General features: G+C 42.4%; 2 protein-coding genes across 3 annotated transcripts in view; one reads left to right on the top strand and one right to left on the bottom strand.

Moving 5' to 3' along the window:
* Positions 1-18,949, top strand: part of RFXAP (regulatory factor X associated protein) — a 28,232-nt gene extending 9,283 nt beyond the window's left edge. Inside the window, exons 2-5 of the mRNA XM_030947089.1 lie at positions 3,051-3,751; positions 6,260-6,367; positions 8,301-8,407; positions 16,755-18,949. Coding sequence (XP_030802949.1) covers positions 3,051-3,751; positions 6,260-6,367; positions 8,301-8,407; positions 16,755-16,791 — 953 coding nt within the window. The 3' untranslated portion in view covers positions 16,792-18,949. The remainder of the gene's footprint in view (positions 1-3,050; positions 3,752-6,259; positions 6,368-8,300; positions 8,408-16,754) is intronic.
* The window catches only part of SMAD9 (SMAD family member 9), a 43,142-nt gene continuing 33,422 nt past the window's right edge, over positions 13,613-23,332 (bottom strand). For both annotated transcript variants that reach the window (XM_030943433.1, XM_030943443.1), the window contains exon 7: positions 13,613-21,344. In XM_030943433.1, the coding sequence (XP_030799293.1) occupies positions 21,201-21,344 (144 nt within the window). In that variant the 3' untranslated portion in view covers positions 13,613-21,200. The remainder of the gene's footprint in view (positions 21,345-23,332) is intronic.

Here is a 23,332-nt window from a genome sequence, read left to right as displayed (position 1 = left end):
TTAAGTCAAAACAATTCGCATGTTGGATAAACAATCTCCAAACCACATTCCAAAGCAGCAAAACACAGGAGAAGCCAATGAGATACTATTGTTTTCCTTTTTTTCAGAGGCTTCTCAGATTCCTAGAAGAAATCCTGGTGAGGGGATTTTTCCAGAAAATATGACAATGACAATGTGTAATTTTTGTATTTTTCACTACTGACACAGATCAAGGCTGAGTCCTAAAGAAAGCTTCTGGCAAGTTGTCCTACCATGGCCGTAGCAGAGATGAAAGACAGTGAAGCAGATGTGGGGAAAGTAAGTCTTCACTTACAAAAATAATCTGTAATTCCTGTTTAAACCCTGGAGCTGGAGTTCATCTCGCCCATGATTGCTTGGTCAAAGGCAATGAGGACAGAGTTACTCAGTTCACAGCCATTTTTCTAGGACTACACCATCATTAACTATTTTGACAAATGAGAGAGAAATGTATTATGACAAGATTGAGGGTGAAACAGAATGGCTACAACTTCGAACAGTATAATCATTTGTCTTAGTGATGGGAAAAGGGAGCTGCGGTAATTGCCAGGGAATAAATGGAGTCAGCAGCATTCTTTAATATGGGATGAACTGCTGTGTGCAATGAGAAAGGCAAGAACCCACGGAAAGTAAGGAGGTAAGACAAATAAAGAGGGGCAGGTGATCAAGGAGATGGAAGTCAGTGGGACTTCTCTGCAGCCATGCAGAAGTAACCCAAGGAGAGTATTTGTACACAAAGGAGGAAAGGGCAAGGAGCAGCATGCCTACAGCCACATGGGCTGTCACTAGAGGCAATAAAAAGGCTAAGTGGGAGAAGCCAAACTGCATCCCTGTATCCGCACTCTCAAGTGACAGTGGATGAAGAGCAAGGATACAAGTACAGCCTAGAGACAGCACTTGCAAAGCTCAGCGTCAGGAAAGCTTGGATCTGGACAGCCATCACATGACCCCAGCAGGACAGGAGGCTGAGCAGGCTGACAGGGCATAGAATCCCAGAAGATGATGGGATAACATGTATGTCTTAAAAAAACAATAGCTGGATAGCAATGGAGCAAACCAAGGATTGTTTGCACTAAAAGACGAGGATTGCTGGTGTTAACGCTCTGTGAGAAAGAATAAGATGTGGCTGGAGATGGGGGCCATGCAGAGGGAGGGCAGCACTTTTCCTGGACTAACAGCCTTGTTGTAGTTCCTGGAGATGAGCCCAACACAGTATCACACAAGCGTGGGAATGAGGGTAAGATGTGGGCATGGGCTGTGGGAGGAGATCAAGACCATTGAAGTTCCTTTAAGCTGTGAAAAATGCATATTTTATGATTGGCTTTTCACAAATATTAAAATTAATATTATATGTGTTATGCTAGAAAGTTATCTTGTATTAATTTTCTTAAGTAGTGTGTTAAATATCGTTTTAGGTTATAACATAATGTTAAAATAGAAACTATGCTATCTAAGATACTTTTCTTAAAGAGAGGACTCACACTGAAATAGCAGCCACAGGACATCTAAATCTTTCAGAGAAAGGGAATTTATTGGTCTCCTATCGAGTTCTTCCCGCCTTGCTCAGCCCTGAAGATGCCGTCAGGATTCAGAGGAAGAAATTGACACTGACCAAACAGAATCCTGTATTTGAATGGAATTTATGCATCATGTATGAGATGTATGAATATGCAACAGGCTATTGCTTATAAGGGTTAATCCTCTGTTAACGGGTGTCCATTTTCGGTACCTGGACTGCCCGTAACTCTTTGTTTTTATTGTCTCATATTGTCCTAATCCTAATTGTCCAAATTTTTATTACTCTAATTATATTGCTATTTTTATAACTATTGCTAATATATTGCAATTATATTATTATAACTATTGCTATTATATTGCTATTTTTATTACTATTAAACTTTTAAAATTTTAAAAACAAGTGATTGGCGTTTTCCACAAAGCTCTCTGAGCTATTTCCCAAAAGATCTGAAAAAACAGACTGCGCACGATAATTAATTTGCACAGAAAGCGAGAAACCTGTCCATGAAAAAGTATCCCCCTCCAAACATGGGCAGCACCTCGTTTTTCTCTTTCCTTTCTTAATTTTCTTTTCCTCTTCTGACCCCTCGCCCCCTCTAATTCATCTTGTGAAAAACACCAATCACTTGTTTTTAAAATTTCAATAGTTTAATGGTAATAAAATGTGTATCAGAATAGTCATACAATTAGAGTAATAATAATTTGGACAATTTCGGTTAGGACAATATGAGACAATAGAAACAAAGAGTTACGGACGTCCGGGTACCTTTTTCTGGGCAGCATAAGCCCGAAAAAGGACACACGTTAATAGAGGATTAACCCTTAAAAACAATAGCCTGTTGCATATTCATACATCTCATACATGATGCATAAATTCCATTCAAATACAGGATTCTGTCTGGTCAGTGTCAGCTTCTTCCTCTGAATCCTGACGGCATCATCCTGCCCAAGCGAGGTGGGAAGAAGTTCGTTTCTCCTGATAATGGAGCAATAAATTCTCTTTCTCTGAAAGATTTAGGTCTCCTGCGACTGCTATCTCAGCGCGAGTCCTTCCTTTAGAAAAAAAAGTATCCTACATAGCATAGGATACATAGTTTCTATTTTAACATTTTGTTATAACCTAAAACTATATTTAACACACTACTTAAGGGAATTAATACAGCATTACTTTCTGACACAACACATATAATATTCATTTCAATATTTGCGAAAAGCCAGTCATAAAATACGCATTTTTCACAATCTTGTCGCTCTTTCCTTTCACCCTGCCCCTATATCCAAACCCACTGCCGTGTGCTTACACAGTAGGTCAGGGGCTAACAAACCAATTCCCACGCCAAGCGTGCAACACAGTAATGTAACTTTCTGATTGCTTGCAGACCCTCCGCCTTCCATCGCTCCTTTCGACCACGAGCATTTACCACCCGGGCCAAACCACACTGGTGGCTCTAACACAGCCTCAAACGCTTCGCGCCAGCGGTGCCGCTAGCGCCCAGACGCAAATTCCCCCACAGCGCCCCGGGGGCGGTGCCGCCATTACCGGGGCCCCGCCCCTGAGCGCGGCCGGGGCGCGTGCGCCGTGCGCGCAGCGCCTGCGCGCGGGCGGCGCGGTGGAGGCGCGGGAGCGGTTCCCGAGCTCAGGGACCGGCCGGGCCGGGCCGGGCCGGGCACCGCCGCCCTGCAGGGCAGCCCCGCCGCCGCTCCCACCTCCTCCGCCTCTGCCTCCTCCTCCTCGTCGCCGCCGCAGCAGCAGCAGCTGACGCTGCTCGTGATGCAGCCGGGCGGCGGCGAGGAGGAGGCGGCCGGGGCGGCGGGGGTGGTGCTGCAGCCGAGCGCCGACCCGCAGCTGCCGCCCTCCGCCAGCGGCGGCCTCATGGTGTTCTACGAGCTGGGGGCCCCCGGCGAGATCGAGGTGGGGGAGGAGGAGGTCGAGGCGGCGGGCGGCGAGAGCACGGCCAGCCTGGAGGAGCTGGAGGAGGAGGAGGCGGCGGTGCCGGGGGCTGCGGGCGGCGAGGCGGCGGCGGGCGGCGAGTGCAAGAGCTGCACGTACGAGGGCTGCAGCGAGACCACCACGCAGGTGGTGAAGCAGCGCAAGCCCTGGATGTGCAAGCGGCACCGCAACAAGATCTACAAGGACAAGTACAAGCGCAAGAAGAGCGACCAGGCCCTGGGGGGCGGCGGGGCGGCGGCCGCGGGGGGCGGCCCGCGGGCCGAGGTGAGGCGGGGGCGGCGGGGCGTCGGCCGGGCCACCCTCGGGTGCCGCGGGGTCCCTCGGAGCTGGGGCTTCCTGGGGGGGCTGTAAGGATCTGTCAGACGGCCAGAGGAGAGAGAAGAGGTTTAGGGCCGTCCTGCAGCTCACTCTTCTTTCTTCCTGTTTGCGAGAGCAAACTCCGTTTGTTTTCAGTTCGGACGTAAATTGTAGAAGCTTACAGCTATACCAGATTCCAAGAAAAGGAATATCACTAGAAGATGCTTGGCTTGCAGCGTGGCTTTTTTCCCGTGGTAGGAAAGTATAGACTAAGAGAGATGTCAGACTTGTTCCTCAGCTGGTGCTGAAGTGTGGGGTTTTAAAGTCACAAAGGGTTTGGATATCAGGTGTACAAAAATCAGTTGTGTAGGTTCTTCAGGATGCTTTTTGGCTTTCACTTTGATATTAAATGGCAGGTAAATATTTCGACCGCTGCTAGTTCATACTTAACTTGTATAAGCTAATGCGTGTTGTTTAGATGGGGAAATACTATCAGTGGGAAAACTGATGGGAATGTACATTTTTTTAAATACTCTTTTTCCTACAGTTTGTGACTCAGCTAGGACCATACACTTCTGTGATGGTCGCTTGTACAGAGTTAGTGTTTCAGGTCTTGTATTTAGATGAAACAGAAAAAGGGAAATAGTTTTACACTTGAAGGTGCTGAGTTGTTTGTGCTCAAAGGGGTAGGTGTGAAATAGTGATTGTCAGTAGAAGAAAAAAATCTTACCTGGAGCTCCTGCTAAAAGCAACCCTTTTATGTCATCACAGCTGTGTCTGGAGTTGTGTGACTGGGAACAGATCTAACTGCAAAGTGACCACCAAAATCTTTTCCTGTTTCCATTTTTCTTCATGTAAATATAATAGTAACGATTCTGGGTGTCACACGAAAGAATCTTCTATATGTCTGTAAATGCCATGAGGCAGGTGCTTTAAAAAAGGGAAGTGTACATGATGCTGCTGGGGAATATTCTCTCATTTTCTCTTTCAGTTCAAAGGACTTGCTGAGGTTTTCCTGATGTATTCTGTAACTATAATTGATAAGTGTTCCATATGGTATTTTGGATTTTTGTTGAACCCTTGTAAGCTCTGTGGCTCTGTTACATTCTGGTGGTTTTTTCAGGTCTGCTACCTGGTGTGAATACTCACCTTGTTTTTGAATCTTGTTAGCATCAACCTAATTTGCCCGGTAGTGTTAACATTAGAACAGTTCCTCTTGTGTTTGTGATACTTACTCTTAAGTTTTTTTCCTTCTCACATTGAAAAGGCATGTCATGCTTGTTTCCAGTGAAAAAGTTACACACTTTTATCATCCGTGCTGTTTTGTGAGCCTTTTCTAATTCTAGTAGCTACTTCTCATTTCAATAAGAGAAGCTGCACACATTATTGAAAAGGAGAATGATTTCTAGGTTTATATACCAGCATTACCTCTCTCTTCCTTCCCTGATAGTTCATCTTTCTCAATTCATGATGTGTCTACACAAATACTTGTGCTAGTTTAGGAAAGGGGACAGTATGGGTGGGAGAAGGGTAAAAATGCTGCATGTCATGTAGTGATGGGTTAAAAGTTTTTGATCTGTAGCATGAAATTGTGATTATTGCATGTTGGAAGAGGGTGGGTTTTCTTTTCTCAGTTTGTGCAAGTGGAGATTGCTTTGAATGTAAGAAAATTAGAGCCTGAACTTGCAGGAAAAAAACAGGGTATTTAGTGCTAAACTTACTTTTTTACAGTGGTGTTTATTGAGGCCATTTTCAGTAAAAGTTCCAGTAGAAGTTTCATGTTTCACTTCTGTGGAGAGGATAGAAGTGAAAGGTACTGGGATAGTTTTTTGTTGTTCCTGCTTTTGAACCATTTCAGGTAAATAGAAGTATCAGTAAGTTTTGAATGTAATAGACATAGGATTTGGCATTGGTTGAAACTTTCTAAACCTTTCATATTTTCCTTAGAGCAGATTGTAGAGCCACGTTGTACTAGTATATCTAATTCAGATGACTGGTGATTGTACAGGGAACAGAATCAACTTGGGGGGGAGAAAAAGGCCTGTGGCTTTGGCGTGTTCATCATAGTGTTCTGAAGTATGTTTTGGTACTACAAGGATTATTGTCATTACTGCCCAATTACAAATGGTAAATATCATTCATTTCCACAAGCTGGAGGCTGACCTGTTGTGAATTACTTCATTTTTAAGAAATGCAATCAAATAAATTGAAGCCATTAACTAGCCCTAGTAACCTGTTCAGTGTTGCAGTATAGAAGACTAACTCAGCTGCATTGCTTCACTCTTGCTGGTGAAATAGTGAAAGGAGGTGGAAAGAAGAGGCCAGGTCTTGAAGAAACAGATTTCATTCCTGTACTGTTACTTTGCTCTGCAGATTAAGGAGGCAAATGTTCTTTACTCTTGGGATTTTCTGTGTATGACTGTATCAGAGTTCATTGTCTGACCTCCCTTGTTTTTTGTTTTCTGTCGTGTTCAGGATAGTGCTGAAGGTTCAGTGTCTGTCACAAAACAGAGAACAGGATCCATTGGAGATCGCCCAGCAAGACCTACTCTTTTAGAACAAGTATTGAATAAAAAGAGGCTGGTAAGTCTTGTTTTTGAGAGGTTAAGAATTCAAATAAGTAAAGGCAATGTAACAGTGTTTACCTGTCACCATTGTGAAAAAAGAAAATCAGTTTAATAAGCATGCACTGCAAGTGCATAATTTCAAATTTGAAACATGCTTCAGAGATGTGTGCTTTGGTCTCTCTGTGAAGAATATTAAGATGACTGAATTCAATGATCCGTAGTTTTGGCAGTAACAGATGGGGTGGTTTCTTTAGGGTAAATACTGCCTACAGTGTAACTGAGATGGTTTTAGCTTGTTCAACCAAAGCTTTAGGTAGAGCAATGAATGGACTTTAGGTATGATGTAAGCTTTACTATGGTGGGTTTTAGAAGTTGTAGATGTATCATATCAAACTTAAAGTTGTGTATATACATGTTGATAAAGCAAACTCTAAGCAAACAGTATGATTTATAATACTTGCAGATTGCATGAATGGTGTGTCTTGTAAGTTTTTTAAACTCTGGTTTTTCCTTTAACAAGTTAAGCCCAGTGCAGGGAAATCATTCCGTACCTACAGTTTGTTCAGCTTCTTCACTACAACTTTCTTTGTTGCATGTTTTTCAAGTCCCTATTCTTCAAAAGCTATTGGGACTGTTTGTCTTCCTCTGTTACTTGTGCAATTAATGCAATTTAACAATCCTCATTATAGTGCTATAGTGCTTGTTCAGAAATTTCTTAAAAGAAGCATCATGTCAGTCTTAGGTATACAACTACCTAGATGTATTTCCTGATAGTTCTTTCTCAATGACAGCACTTTTTTAGTGATTGTGTCTAAAACTCAGAGGAATATTCATAGCTTTTCAGTTTTTATGAGGAAAACAAGTAAAGAACTACAGAGTAGTTGTCATATAATCTCTTGTTCTTCTCCCCACTTACTGGCTTGCTGTCCCCTTTCCTGGCTGTTTCTATGGACGTGGCTTTTAATTAAAATTGAAAGGTATCTTATGAATGAAACATTATTTTTATAGAAGTACAGCAACCAGAAGCTCTTTAAATAGATATTCAGAGCTTTTTCACTAATTATGTCAAAGCTTTTTAAGAACTCAGGACTCCTCCCAGTATTCCTGAAATTCAGATCCTCTTTGATCTGGTTCTTGCTTGTCTCTTTTTCCTCTGACTTGCAGTCGAAGTACCTCTTTGGTTAAATCACTGAAATAACCATGCATAATGGGCCAGCATCTAGGGAATTCATTCAGCTGAAAAATAACCCTTTTCCTGTATTAATTTTTGGAAGGAATCAATTCCCAACCTGATTTGCCATTTTACCTCACAATCACTTGTGCTGCCACCATGCAGGAATGAGAGTGAACAACCAGAGTTGGATTACAGACTGCAGCTATTCAAGTCAGGAGCCAAACGCAAATACTTTTAGATATTTTTGTCTTTTGCTTGAATGCAGAGGAGATTTTTAAATCATTCCATGTGGATGAACTGCTCTTTTGAAATGTTTGGAAATTCTGGGCAGTCAGTGAAAACCATAGAGTATCTTGAGTTGGAAGGGATCCACAAGGATCATTGAGTCCAACTCCCTGCTCCTCACAGGACTGCCTAAAACTAAAATATGTGCTATGGGCATAGTCCTGATGCTTGAACTCTGACAGGCACATGAGCTTTGCTGCAACATTACAATTTTTTTTCATTTATTAAACTGGTTTTGAGTGATTCACAGTGAGAAATGTAGAAATGAGATCAGATGAAGCACAGCTGTAGAACTGAAGCACAACTGAAAGATATTTTGGTTCTAGTATGTCAGTAAATTGCTCCTGTTTGCTATACTTACAGGATTTTTATGATATTAAGCAACAGCAGTAGGTAATGTGCAAATTCATGTAATGGAAAAATTTTACTGTGGTAGCTATTTAACGTATGTGAGTTTTGTAAAATAAAGTTCACTTTCTCTCTCTTTCAGTCCCTACTCAGAAGCCCAGAAGTAGTGCAGTTTCTTCAGAAACAACAGCAACTGTTAAGTCAACAAGCTTTGGAACAAAGGCAACAGCAGTTTCAAGGAGCACCTGGGTAATGAGGAAAGATCAATGATCTGCAGATGAATCTGGTGCTGAAGGAGGGACAGGATCTGTATTTTGTATAAATACAAAGAATCTCAGTGTTTAAACAAAAATGGAAGTTGCTGTTGTTACGTATTTGTTTCCTGTTGGCACTTTTGAGGTTTTGAGCTGCTTGGCTGTCTGCAGACTTGTGAGCAAATCACAGAATGGCCTGGGTTGTGTTATGGAAACTTCCCAGTCTGACTATTCACAGAACTCTTTGACAGTCATTCTTCCAGTGCCAGAGACTTCAACTTTGGGACCGAAGCTCCTCCACTGCAGGTAGCTCCAGTGATCTGACAGGTGCCCCACTTGACTCCCTGCACACCTGGCTTGCAGTCAGACCGGGTTTCCTTGCTGGTTTGACCCCAGGTCTTTATGGAACCCTGTTCCATAAAGCAATTTATTAACAGTGTAATAGCACAGAAACAGCCTGGGCTGGTGCCTCTGAGGAGCGATGTCAGACAAAGGAACTCCTGGGCTTTTATACCATCACAGTCTAAGGTCTTTCTCCTGAGTCTTCCATTCCTGCCATGTCCCTCTGGCTAGCCACTCACCTTCATGCCTTTTGTTACACGTAGAAGAGTTGGCAGTTCACTGCCTCCTGTCTTTGATGCCACCCAGGGCTCAGTTTGCATCTCAATCTGCATCTCTAACTGCAGCTTACAAATCAACTACCTGCACCAGATGTATTCCTCAACAGTTGGAAGGGACCTTGAAAGATCATCAAGTTCCAGCTCCCCTGCTGTGAACAGGGGCACCTTTCATAAGACCAGGTTGCTCAGAGCTCTGTCCAGCCTGGCCTTGAACACTTCCCAACTTCTCTGAGCAACCTCACCTGTTCCAGTGCCTGACAACCCTTGTAGTAAAGAATTTCTTCCTAGTATTTAATCTAAATCTACTCTCAGTGTGAACCCATTCCCCCTTACTCTGTCCCTACATGCCCTTCTAAAAAGTCCCTCTCCCATCTTTCCTGTAGGCTCCCTTCAAGTAATAGAAGACTGCAGTTAGGTCACCATGAGGCCACCGCTTTTCCAGGCTGGACAATCCCAATACTGTCAACCTTTCCTCAATGGAGAGGTCTTCCATCCCTCTGATCAGCTTGTGACCCGTCTCTGGATTTGCTGTAACAGGTGGATGTCCTTCCTATGTTGTGGGTTCCAGAGCTGGATGCAGTCCACCAGATGGGGTTTTCACCAGAGCAGAGGGGCTGTGATGAGTTGACTTTGGCTGGATGTAGAGATTTATAAATTTTCATTAACTGCTCTCTCCTGCCCTTTCACAGATAGATATTATTTTCCCATCTCAAGAGCATCCTCCACCCCTTCAGATGTCCAAAATCAGGCCATGACTTGGGGTAGATTCCATCAAGATGGGTGCTCAGGGCAGGAGAAGCTGCACACTTAATTATTGGACATCAGTGTTGGCCCTGTGCCTCCCACTCTCCTTACTCCTCACAAAATTCATCCTTTGTCAGTTCATGTCATTTTTGCTGCTTTACTGTTGCAACATACAACTTACAAAAATTATTTTCCCCCCAAGGTTAAATCTCCTTGGATTACACACTGGGTCTCCCCATCCTTCTGCATTACCCACCAAGTACACCCAGGTATTTGAACAAAGACAATCCCATAAATGGGTTGGCCTTTTCCTGTAGGGAGAGGAATCCACCCCGATTTTCCTAGTCACTTCCCATGTATTGTATGGGGACTTTATCTCCTCCTCCGGTGTGTAGGGGTTTTGTTTGGGCAGGACCAGGGAGGTTTGCAGATCTGGTGTTAACCAGCCAAGTGGCTTCTGTTAAATTTACACCCCAATCCTTCCATGCCCATTACCTAACAACGCAGTCTTCAGCAGTCTGTTATACCACACAATCTTTCCAGAAGGTTATGCGTGATAAGGGATGTGATGTCCACTCAATGCCGTGGTTTTTTGCCCAAGAGTTTATTAGGTTGTTTTGATGAGTAGTCCCATTGTCTGATTCAATTCTCTTGGGATACCATGTTGCCACAAAATGTGTCTCTCAAGACCTGAGATGGTGTCTTGAGCAGTGGCAATTGTTTACAGGGTATATTGCCAGCCAGCCAGTTGTTACCTCTACCACAGTGAGTATGTACCACGTATTTGGCGTGTTCATGGCAGTGGTCCAGTTTGCCAGGTCTCACCACACTGGAAACCTAGCCGCTGCCCTCTATTCCAGGGAAAGTTTACTTCAGTGGCTTGGTTGATTGCAGCACATGCTTCTCATTCATGAATGATCTGTGCAATGGCCTCCATGGTCAGGTCAGTCCCTCATTGATGAGCACATTCTGTTTGTTGCAGCTGATGTTTCATGACCCCATCAGGTTATAAATTGCTCACCATTCCACTCCCAGTCCAAGTACCTAAGTTAGTTCAGTTTTGGCAGCCTTATCTACCTGTTCTTCAGTGGAGTGGTTTTTGGGCATGTGAACATCTCCCTGATATACCTTTCCCGTCATGTTTTTGACCTGTGCACTGATGTCTTGCCCCAGCGCAGGTGCAGTCCAGCGCAGATGGGTTTATCCTTGCCTTGCTAATTGGTCTTCCATTTTTGCAGCCACCTCCATAGGGCATTAGCCACCATCCAGGAGTCAGGGTAGAGATAGAGGCGAGTCACTTTTCTCATTCAGCAATCTCTCTGGCTAGTTCAGATGGCTTTCACCTGTGCAAACTGGCTGGACTCACCTCCTTCAGCAGCCTCAATGACTTGTCCACCTCTGATGGTTTCCTGCCCCAGAGCAGGATCCATCACTAAATAGGGCATAGCCTCTTTCATCTTCTGGCAACTCGTTGTGTGAGGTGCTTCTTGTGCACAAGTGTCCTTCTCTGGCAATGCTCCAAAATCTTTGTCTTCTGGCTAGTCCGTGATTTTTTCCAGAATTCCCAACTGAGCTCACCTAATCGATGCTACCCTCTTACTCCATGTAGCACTGGCTGCGTGATCTGTTAAGGGGATGTTTCCTTTGAAATCTGGAGAAGTCTTTTCCAGTTATTTTTAAACCTTCATTGTAATATTTAATTTGTTAATAAAAGCTTGTTTATGGTAGCAGTGTTTAGCTGTACACCCTTTTCTACCAAAATTGGAATAAATTAACATTTTTCTTTATAAACATATACAGTTAAGTCAGTCTTTGATGACAATCATTGATGGAAGTTAGTTACTTTCTGTGGACATTGTGAAACAAAGTTCTGAAGCTGAGCCAGTCCAGTGGCATTATCTAACAGCAATTGCTCAGGGATATGAGAGATTTATGTCCAGTAGAATCTTGCACTAAACACAAAGACAACATGCCATCAAGAAGTCAATCCAGCAGTTCAGAAAAGTACAAGTAGGTGATCTCTTTGTTACCTGCAAGTTGAGTAGGTTTGAAATGCTTCATTGTGCATAGCATCTAAAAGAATTTGCACTTAAAAGTTCCTAAAGTGATAAATGGCAAAAAGCTTTAAAAAGTATCACGTGAAAAGTATGAAACTGAGAGTTGGACCTTGTTACATGGAGTTATTTGAAATTACCAACTTTTTATATGTAAAATATAACTTAATTACAGATTAGAATACCACTATTTTTAAGTGACTAAATTAAATATAAAGTTTTTAACTCATAACAGTAAACAATTCAAAATCTAGTCTTTTTCTTCTCAAAAAGCTATAGTTAAAATTATTTTATTTAGACAACAGATCTCTAATCAGCTGCAGTGCTAGACTTCACAGGTTTTCAGCCAATTAAAATGACCTTGCAATTGATTGGGTTAAGAATCCAAACACTATATTATGTAAATGTTAAATCCTATGTTTTATTTATAAAAATCATTTTAAGCCACATTTCTGAACAGAGGTTATTATCCAAATGGATTAGGTGCTTATTATCAATACTTTTATATTGCAGCAGTTTGATCCACTAAATAATATCTCTTCAGCAGTATTTGTTAGTCTTACGGATTTTTACATGGTCTGCTTTTTGTATTTATACAACTTGTTTTGTGGGGATTTATTGTGTTTAGCATTGTGCAACTTTTTCTTTAAAAAGTAACTTGAAAAACTTTGTATAAACAGTTCTGGACCAATAAGTGAGTAAAATCTTTGGTTTTTCTTTAAAAAAAAAATCTGTTCTTTTTTGTTTTGTTTAATTTGTATGGGTTTTTCTTCCTGTGCTAAAACCGCCAGCTCTGACTAGAATGAAATTTTGTGTTTCAAGGTCTTGTTATAGAAAATTATTTTAAATTTACACAAAATTAGGTTACTTTTCAGTGTATAAGAATATATGTGAAAACATAATTGGCAAAAATTGTAGAATAATGCATTTGATTTTGTTTTAAATGGTCGACTTTTAAAAGGTGAACAGATCATTTAGGTGGACAGATCTGATTAAACTTTTTTGAAACCAAAACCCTCAGGGCAGAAAATTGGCACAGGGAGTGTTTGTTAAGACAGTGCAGAACAAGTTGTCTATGTCAAAACAAATGTCAGTTGCTGAAGTTGTGCATAGAGATGTACAGTAGAGCGCAGCTCACCTATCTGTATTTTTGGTAGTCAGGCTGGTGCAGACACTGGGAGATGTGCTGGTAGCAGCGCTCTCCTGTTCGGGCAGAAGATTGGATGGGATTCCCAAGCCAGTACTGTATGCGTAGCTCTGAGGCCCATTATGTTGTCTACTCCCTTCTGTTATTGCAGAACAAAATCTGAATTTTAGGAAGAAGGAAACACCACTTCTCTAAGAGTACATTCTTACTACATCTCTCATTGTCCTTGAGCAGTTCAAGAACTGCACAGCTGCAAGTCTGCCTTTCCACTAATGTTGGTCTGGTCCAGAGGGAAAGCTTCTGTCACAGGGCAGCATCACTGTTCATTGACTGCCTGTCAGATCAGAGCTGTCTCCATCCAAAGAAAACTGAACCATCCTCTTGAATCGTCAAATCTATCATAGGACAGTGAGGGATTCATATACATGGAGATTTTATGCTGAATTAATTTTCAATACATTTTCTTGTGTCAGTCATCCTATACTCACTTAGTGCAATTACTGATTCCTCTTGCCTAAGACTGATTTGTATGATAAAGGCTTTCTAAATGCTCCAGTTCCCAAAGTCACTGTGGTCATACTGGGACCTACAGCCAATCTCTTTAAAAAAGTATGGGAGACAACCAGAGAAGGAGCTCTTAAAACAGAAATATCTTTATTAACAATAAAACACAAGACGTGAATAATCCCTTTTACAATAGAATAATTCCAGCCAAAGAAAGTGGAGTGCGTTAAAAAGTGTATTGTTCAGACTAAATGCGTTGTCTTCAGAATGCCTCAAATCAAATGCAGCAGGAGGAATGCTTGGGAAAGTGTCCCCTTGGTTGGCAGTCATTCCGTCTTTCTTGGAACAACACAGCGTGGAATAGAGTGCTGTAGGGCTGGTTGGAGGACTCCGAGCTGCCCGCGTCTCTCGCACTCCTGAAGCTATGTCTGTGATTTTTCATTCTGCAGAGGCAAGAGCCCAAGTATTGTTCTTTATACAGCGACCTACACTGGTTGACAGAATATCACAAACCATGAGTAATACTTGTGGATAGTGCAGATGTTTTGCTTTGTTTCTGATGGAAAAGAGAGGGCAGAATTATTCATAGACATGAGTGACTCTTGTTAATCTGTGGATGACTCACAGTGATTTTCTCACCAGACTGATAGGTCATACATAACACAACCCCATAGTTAACACTCCTTGCTCAAATCCACCATTTTAGCCCCTTGCATAGAGCTTTGCAACTTCATGGCTTCATTGATCCACACAAAAAGGCCTGTTTCTTCACTTTCTTGTCTCATTTCTCAACCTCATTTATATCACAAAGGTGGTATGAAATGAAGGTTTAAATTGCTAACACTGACTTATCTGCAGAAAGCAGGCTGTGGTACATTTAACTCGTGCTTTAAAAGTATTACAAATAATTAAAAACTCCAATTGCTTAAGTGAAAAAAATTTATCTGAATGCGCAATTATCTCTGCTCATCATTGTGTTTGTTCCCTTGCTCTCATTTGCAAAGCTTCTCATGGACATAACTGTGGATTAATAAGACAACACACACTTTAGCATCAAATAAACCACTTTGAATATGATGTGCTCGCTCACTACTGTGAAAGTGCAAGGGGTCAGATTTTACCAAGTTTTCTCTAGCTTTTCTTTGCTGATGAGGTCTGTATTTAAAATTATTAACTGGTTGGTCTATTTTACCTATGCTATTCATATGCAATATTATTTGAATACTAACACAGAGTATAAAATAGCAGCATCCATGGATAATAAAAACACTATGACTGAAGATCTAAAATGTGTTCACAATTAGCTGCAAATGTTCACATTGACTGTAATGGAAGAGTAGCTGATTCTGGAGGACATAGTGGTTATGTCTACCTTGCGTGAGAGACATGGCCTGCAAATTAGTTTTGTTATCTATACAGGCACCAAGTTTGCAAGCATGGCCCAGGTGCAAGTAGAGGTGTCCTCTTGCTAGGATTCTCATGTGCCTCACCTCCCTGGCAGAGAAATGTGGCATCAGTATGGCAAGGTAATGTAAGGCACGCCTGGGCAGGGTGTCTGGACAGCCCTGGGATGAACACATAACAGGCTGTTCCTGGCTGTTCTGGAGCTTCCTATGGGTAGATGATGGGTACAAACCAAAGGCTGTGTTCTGTGCTGGTCCCCAACATGCATAAGTGTCTGTCTGTCCTAGAGACACAGAGATTTCTCTCAACTGAACAAGGCTTCCTGTATCTTGCAGAAAGGTACTCCTAGAGCTGCCATGAGGAACAAGCCCTGTTTCAGTGGCTGCAATGAAGCCTCCAGGTTGAGAACTTCTTAATTCATAGATCTCAAGTCTTACAGAATCTCTCTCCCTGCTGCAAGATGAGACTAACTCTGTCAAGCTCTTTTTTCATGGTAACTTGACCTCTTAGTTGCTCTTAGGGAAGCACACTTGTCCATCCTTATGTACTGTTAAAAATCTGATTTCATAGTCAGGAGTCCTCATGAAGGTTTTTGCTGACTGTTTTTCTTTGGGCACTGCAATTTCCCACCTTATCTTGAAATGAGCTGGTTTGTCGCAATTCCCAGGTTAGATGCTCTCTCTATATATAGCCCGTATCTTTGAGTTGTGCAGTTTCTGTTCAGACTGCATCTTTCTTTGAGGAGCACTTACTGGATGTGTTTGTTGTGTCCTTGAACAGTGCCCTGAAGCTGAGCTCCTCATTAGTCTAGTGGCGAGGCAGAAGATAATCTTCCAAATTTGGTTCCCAGATGCAACCAGAGCTTACTCTCTGGAGCACATGGGACACTATTTGCCCCACTACATTGGATGGCTTAATCAGGAATCTGGCACATTCTCCCAGGCCAGGTATATAGGAAAAACCCAAGCAAGGACTGTGGTACTTCAAGCTGCTCCTAAAACAGGCCTTGAGTAGTTGCCTGGGCAGGTACTGCCTTATACCTCCAGTGATGACCACTGGGCTTTTCTGGTTGTATGCTCCCTCATCCTCCTCAGTCTCTTCATCATCTCAGTGCACTTCTGGCTACTGGAACACCCATGAACTCTAAATCCTTTATAAAAATTCTCTCAGCCCCTTCAGTGAGGTCTCCACTCACTCAGAAGAATTTGGGTTCAGATGTTCAAGTAACAACCAGTTCTCCAGGTTTCTCCAGGGCAAGGAAGTCTTGTTTCTGGCTTGGTGGGCATCTGGGACATCAGTGTCATCAAATAGTTTGTGTTGGAAGTGACCTGTAAAGATGATCAACCTCCTGCCATGGGCAGCGACACTCTCCTGTAGATCAGGTTACTCAAAGCCCCATCCAACCTGGCTTTGAACTTCTCTGGGACAGCTTTTCCTGTGCCAGTGTCTCCCTACCCTCACAATAAAGAATTTCTGCCTAATATCTTAACTAAAACTACCCTCTTTCAATAAAGCCATTACTCACTTGTCCTATAACTACATGGCCTTCTCGTGATATAAATCTACATTTTAGGCAGCACTTCTCAACTTTGAAAAATGGTATTTAATTACTCTACCTTATGACTCATTGATCTTTTTTTGTTGTGTTTGATTTTGCTTGTACTAAGTTAGGTTATGGGGAGCTAGGGGAAGAGGTGAATCGTACAGAGGATGTAATGTTTCTTTCCTTTGCTGAGTACCATGTAGTGCTAAAGTATTCCTAAAAGTTATATTGTACCAGAGCAGTCTTGATCCAAGAACATGAGTCTTATACTTGATACCCCTTTAAAGTTCCTAAATTGATCAGGCTTTTTTATTGTTTCCATACAGTGAAGAAGCCAAGTCTCTGCCTGAGCTGCCTCTGTAAATCCAGCTGTTTGTGCAACTCCTTAGTCACTGGTGAGATTCATTTGTAGAGCTGATAGACAAAGGTGGGTGTTGTAAGTCAGGAAGAACAAGAGCAGATTAGATAAGGTTACAGTCACAATTGCCTTGTTTTCTGCATTTTAAGAGGGGTGTGGTGAAGATACGTTTACAGTGAGAGATGTTTGGAGTGCTGATTTTATGCTGAGGGAACACTAATATGAAATAGCTAAGGAGAAACATGTTTCATCCTGAAAGTGCTCCTAACAGAGAGCTCCTTCCTGTGGCAACCAGTTATGACTGAATCTCCACAGAGACCCAGAGGATGATGTATTTTGGAAGGGATCTCACTATGGCATCAAGTCTGACACCCTGTTCCAGACAGGGACTGCTTGAACAAGGCTGCTCAGGGTGGTGAAAGTCTTGACACAGTACCTGCTGGAGACATGGAAGGGATTTCCTCAACTCCAGCTGATGCTACTTTGGACGACAGTTGCCCTTTATGCTTCTGATACTTTACCCTTCAGACTGAGCTTGCCGAAGCATTCTGATGAGGAGTAAACATGTTGGTGGAATAGCAGCTGATGGGAAGGGCAAGCACGTGCTGCACCTTGCAATGCTACAGCCACTGCTGTGCCTGGGCAGCTTTTCCTAGGCAAGGGGATGGGACTGACCCACCCAAGCAGCAGTGCCGTGGAATGGCTCCAGGCAGTCAGGGTGTGAGATTTGCTCCTGTCACCTCTGGATGCAAACAGCACATTAATACTGGTGCTGCTGAAGAACTGGCAGCAACTGAAGTCATCTTCTCTCGACTATTTAATAGGAAAACAAGTGGTCTATATACCATGCTGAATGTGCTTTATGACTCTGCCTCATTAGGCTCCCACCGCTGCCTGCTGATGCATGGTACTGCTCCACAGAAACTTTTAAGAGGCTATGAACTGTTGATGACTCAAAAAAAAAAAAAACCACTTTAAAAATCTGCTTTCAGCTAAGTAGTCTTGCTGTAAGTGGTTTTAAATCTCTCAGGAAGACTGTCTCCAAAGGCTGAGCATTAATGAGTAGAACATTTATAAAGACCTTAAAGTGACTACAGGTTTAAAGGTTCATGAAGACCTTTGAGTAGAAATTATCTCCTTCCAAAGTGGGGAAGACATTAGAGATACAAAGTCATATTGCTGTAAATTTTAAGAAACCTGAATTTTAACCAATTGCAATTCGTATATACTAGAGAAGCCTGTAAAAGAAACCTTGTTAAAAAAGAAAGGGAAATAAATGGTTTATTAGACTTACTTTTTATCTGGGCAGGTGTCATCTTATTTACTTTTTTGTCTCATCCACGTTACCGCTTCTCCCATGTACTGTGGGCTTTGGGGAGGAGCTGTCAGCTTTTGTGTGTTTACACAGCACAGTGAGCTAAGCCTCCAGAAACCATCACAATAGGAAACAACTGACACAATGGTATCAGCCTTCCCAAGGGCTAAAAACAGATGGCTGTTGCCAGAATTGCCCAGAATCAAGTGCTTTGATCCAGTTTTCAGCAAATAGTTAGATTTGCTGAAATTCATCTCATCCTAATACAGGTGTTTTAAATGGGTCAGAAGAATCATGCTCCAGAAATGCCTCTTTCCTTATTAGTAAGGCAGTTATTAAAGTGACTACCTTAAATGAGATGCATGTATGGACTACATGGAAGCCAAATCCTATTTGTAAAATGATTAAAGGTAGACATAAAGGAAAGGAAAAACTGCTCTAAATTGACCGACTTCCATTTAAACCAAAAAAACACTTGCTGAGCAAGCATCATAACTAGGCTGGGAAAGTCATAGCACTGTCATTAGGGTTCCCTTCATCTATTTTTGAATACATCCAGTATGGCAGTCTGCATTTGAGCTAATGACCCTGAGTTTGCCTTATACTCAGTGGGAAGACACAAGCATGCTCATACAGGTATGAGTGTATTTCATCTGCTTGAAATACCTTGTGATGAAACAAATAATGCCCCAGAAGAAGCTGCTTCTCTTCACTAGCCATCCAATTTTTCTCTGCAGCACTGACAGAAAACTGAGTTCTGGAACTGCCCAAGAGCAGATGCACCTCAGAACATTTCCCTTTGCTCTCTGTGAGGGAAATGACAATCCTGGGAATGTCTAAAAGGAACTCCTAGGCTTCTTTCTATATTAAAAGGGAAGGAGGCTTCAGCCTAAAAGACAAGGAAGCATCTAGGATAAGGGATAGAGCTAGATGCTGGACAGTAAAGGTGATATCCTCTGTCCTTAGCTGCTAAAAAAAAAAAAAGAACGAGCAAAATCAAAATGTGCTCATCCTGGAGCAAAGGTGCAGCTGGAGAAGAGGGGCAACAAATGTGCTAAAAAATGTTACCAGTATCTGATCACTTGTAACAGAGAGAGCTGAAGAAAATGCATTTTTCCACACTGATGTCTCTAAAGTCTGCTAAATAGTAAATGGCACACATGGCATTTCTCTATATGATTATTATTGTTATTGGATTTCATTGGTGCAAGAGACTGTAAAGTTTTTCCTATCTCACAGTGACCCTGCTGACGTCAAATGGTGACAGAATAGGGTTCTTTGCACTTACAAATTTCCTATACAACTAGCTATTACTTCTCAAACTTAACAACAATTTATTCTTCTGTGCCCTGGTAAAGCTGCAGGCAGCTGAAGATGCATTCAAATGAAATAACACTGTTAGTTTACTCACTGTCTTTCCGGTGAATATTATTTCCTTTTGCATTTGTGATACAGCGGAAGATTTCAGGAGTCTTCTAATTATGCAGCAAAATGTCCAGCACCAGATATTGTGTGAGAAGAAAAGAAATATTCTGAAAAACATTTTTTTTCCACTAATATTTCTACTTGTTCTATGGAGGAATGATGTTGCAGATGTTTTCAGTCTTTCTGACCCTTAAATAAAAACTATTTTCAGTGGACTGTTATGCCTGGCAAGAAATAATCTCAACTCTTTCAGCAAAAGGAAAGACCATCAAAATGTAGTAAAAGTTTCACCTGTCTTCTCAGGAAAGGTTTCCAAGTGAACAGGTTGCAAGGATGGGATTAGGGTATAGGCAATAGGTTTCCCTGCTTACAGAATGAACACAGACAAGGTTCTGCACATAGATTCACTCTTTACTTGTTCATGGCTTCACCATGCCTCACCATCCTCTGCAGGCAAGGCAAAAGCTCAGCAAATGAAGAAGCCTGTACCTAAGATGAGAAACCATCCACAGGGATGTATGGAGTGACTGGCAGGGAAGCCCTCTCAGTCAGACCCGAGCAATGCTGTCAGATCCCGAGGACTGGCCCAGTACAGGGGATGGACATGGCTGACTCCCATCTCCTTCTCGTTGCATCCTTTGAGTGTAGGGCTTTCTGAGCCCAAGATGAATGATTAAGTAATTATTTGCTTCTTCAATGTACAATTAACGTCCCTTTTCTGAATCACAGTTCAAATCCCTTCTAGAAGTACCTTGATATCAGCACAGCAGTCTGAATACAGACTTTAAAACAAACTTTAAAACAAATTACATCAATACTGTAGAATGGACAGGATTTAGTTTACACGCTGGACACATATGCAAGTATGTATGTACTTTGCAAAAAAACCACTGGAAGTTAATTAATTTCTTTAACTCATGGCCATATATTTAAATTATTATTTTTTTCTTAGGAGCTTGTTGCTTTTCAGTGCAGCAGTATCATACCCTACTATGTTAGCAGTATCAGACTACTCAGATTGTCCAGAATGCTCTGAGATAAGGTTCCTGTGCAGAACATGCTCCCTTCTCCTGCCAAATCCCAGGAGAGACAGTGTGCATCAGCTCTTCAAAGGATTTGTTGTCCCATCATGTTTTGCAGTAGGGAGACAGACTGGAATGGCAGTTTAGTCCTTCAGTTCGCTAGATTAAAGTCATCTCTATGCATAAGTCCTGTGCACCACCTCAGGTCCTCTTCTGGACTTGAAATCAGGATGTAAGATGAATATAAATGGCACAGAGATCTGATTTTGGTTGCCTGCAGAGGGGTGAATTTCACCTACTAGGAGCAGTGACAGACAGGTTTCTGAACCCATGTGAAAGTGCTGGGAATTTGCACCGTTTACTGGCTTGGCTGGGGAATGAAAATGCTCACAGGAAATGTTTGACACTTCTGCAGGAATTTGGCTTATTTTGTACTACAGAACAGATATGCTATACCTGACTTTCTAAACTTATTTTACTGGCATCAGAGTAACTAGAAACCACAAAATGAAAAAAAATTAAAAAAGAGAGTAGACTATGTATAGATATATTTACATCTACATACATCTACATATAGAAGCTTCTGTTCATGGCAATTCTATAAGCCACTGCCTGCAATAGCATCCATCTAGGGGAATTCTAGAGATGATTCTTAAGAGACTGAGGAGATGGGGTTGTGAGGTGAGCCCATCTGTGTCAGCACCTTATCCAGCCATTGCAATGGTCCATGCAGGTGGATCTCAATCCAGCAGGGTGTGCTTGTAACATCTTGGCGATGATACTCTGCTCCCCAGCCCTATAAAAGGACCAAAAAGTGAGGTGGTTTTTTTTTTTTAAAACACCCAAAACATTAAATCATAACTCCAGTGCTGATAGTCTAACACAACTACAGGCAGTCCACCACCCAAGTTCCCAAGATTTAATGCTTTTTTCTAGGGATAATTTTCTTTAGAAACTTAGGTCCTTTTAAGATCATTGTTATCATAATTATGAGGGACTCAATGCTATTAAATTAAAAATCTCAGTCACACTTCCAGGTGCAGAGAACAACTGGCATGGAAAGGCCTGTTTCCAAGCCTGGCTGCCTGGAAACAGCCTGTGGGGTATGGTCCCTGTTATTTGCACCCCAGGGACATGTCTAGGGAAATCTGGCAGACTGCTGTCTGGCACCGACAAAAGCAGGCCGGCCTCTTTCATTAACAGGAACTAGGGATGGTCCTGGGCACTGCTTCATGTATCGGTAGAGATTCATCCTGTGATTCTAAGAATTTGGAATTTCTAAGTATTTGTCTAAATGTCTGGAAACTTCCAGCAGTTCCTATGTACCATACTTAGCCTATGTATAAATGTTTTCCGCAGGTTTTCTTTCCTTGATCATGTCCTTTTTGCCAACAAGAGTTCCCAGCTGTCTGCTGTGGGAAGTCCTGCAGTAATTTCTCCAGCTCTCTTGGGGAAGATAAGGGATACGAGGCATCTGAGAGAAGGTGGGGATGGGTGCTGGCAGGGAGAAGAGAACACCTGAAGTACCCATGCTTCAAGGAGCAGGTTTAAGTTAGGAAAAGACTTTTCTCCCAGAGAGTGGTTGGGCACTAAAACAGGCATCCCAGGGAAGTGGTCACAGCACCAGCCTGACAGAGTTCAAGAAGCATTCAGATAATGCTTGTGGGTGTGATTCCTGGGGATAGTGCTGTGCAGGGCCAGGAGCTGGACTTGATGATCCTGATGAATCCCTTCCAACTCAGCATATTCTATGATTCAAGCAGGCACAGTGTCTAAGCAGTGTTAAGCAGGCAGCCTGACGTCACAGCAACACAAGGCATGCGAGTCACAGCCCAGAGTCTTGCAGCTCACCAGATGTCTCACTGGCAGAACTGATCTCAGATTTCCATAGGGCAATGTGCAAAACATGGTCCCACTACAGGATGAGGATCTTCATTTGTGGGATGCTGATCAGACACTGAGTCATACCTGTCATTATGATAAGCAGGCAGGTTGGTATTCTTGTCACAACAAAAGGACATGGAGGTATATTAAGACTGATGGTTGCCAAAGTCACCAAAATTTGAGAGTGCTGAGCAGCTCAGACAACTGTGGCTGCCAGCGCAGCTACTTCTTTAGATGATAGCTGGAACACTAGGATCAACACTAAAATGAGATGTCACCATAAGTGGTCTGGATAAAATCCATGCTAATTAATGAAGAAAAGGTGAAAGAAAGCAGAAGAGTAAGATATGGACCCACCAAAGCCCAAAGAGTACTTCCAAATAGACAGCATTTTTCTGAGCTGCAGAGCATTTATCAGACTAGAAAGAGCCTGTGTTCACAGAACCTCAGATTGATGTCCTGTAAATGTTTGCATAAAATGCCAGCAAAGTCAGATTTCTGAGATGGTGAAGTCACAAGTACTCAACTGCAGTGAAGATACACAGCCAGGAGAGCAAGTGTCAGAGGAGCTGGCGCACCTTGCTGACAGGCAGGACAGAAAATCTAGAGTAACGGCAATTACAGTATTCAAGAACAATGTGCCAGATCTGGGGGAGCCTGGCAGGTGGCTGGCCATCTCCCTCTGCTGGCAACTCCCAAACACTCCCAGCAATGCTGTCTCTGGTTGGAACACCCCCAGGTGAAATGCCAGGAGGGCAAGGACTCTGATGCTCCCTGTATATCATTCTTGGGTTGCAGGTAGCCTCCTTCACCTCAGGAGTGAGAAGAGCCCAGAGCTGGAGTTCTCTTAACGAGGGAATGGAGTACAACTTTCAAAGTTGCAATGGCGTTTTCCACAGG

This window comes from Camarhynchus parvulus, chromosome 1, assembly GCF_901933205.1.
Source record: "Camarhynchus parvulus chromosome 1, STF_HiC, whole genome shotgun sequence".
Classification (NCBI taxonomy): domain Eukaryota; kingdom Metazoa; phylum Chordata; class Aves; order Passeriformes; family Thraupidae; genus Camarhynchus; species Camarhynchus parvulus.
Note: the sequence above shows the minus strand (reverse complement) of the source record. Positions and strands in the feature narration are given on the sequence as shown.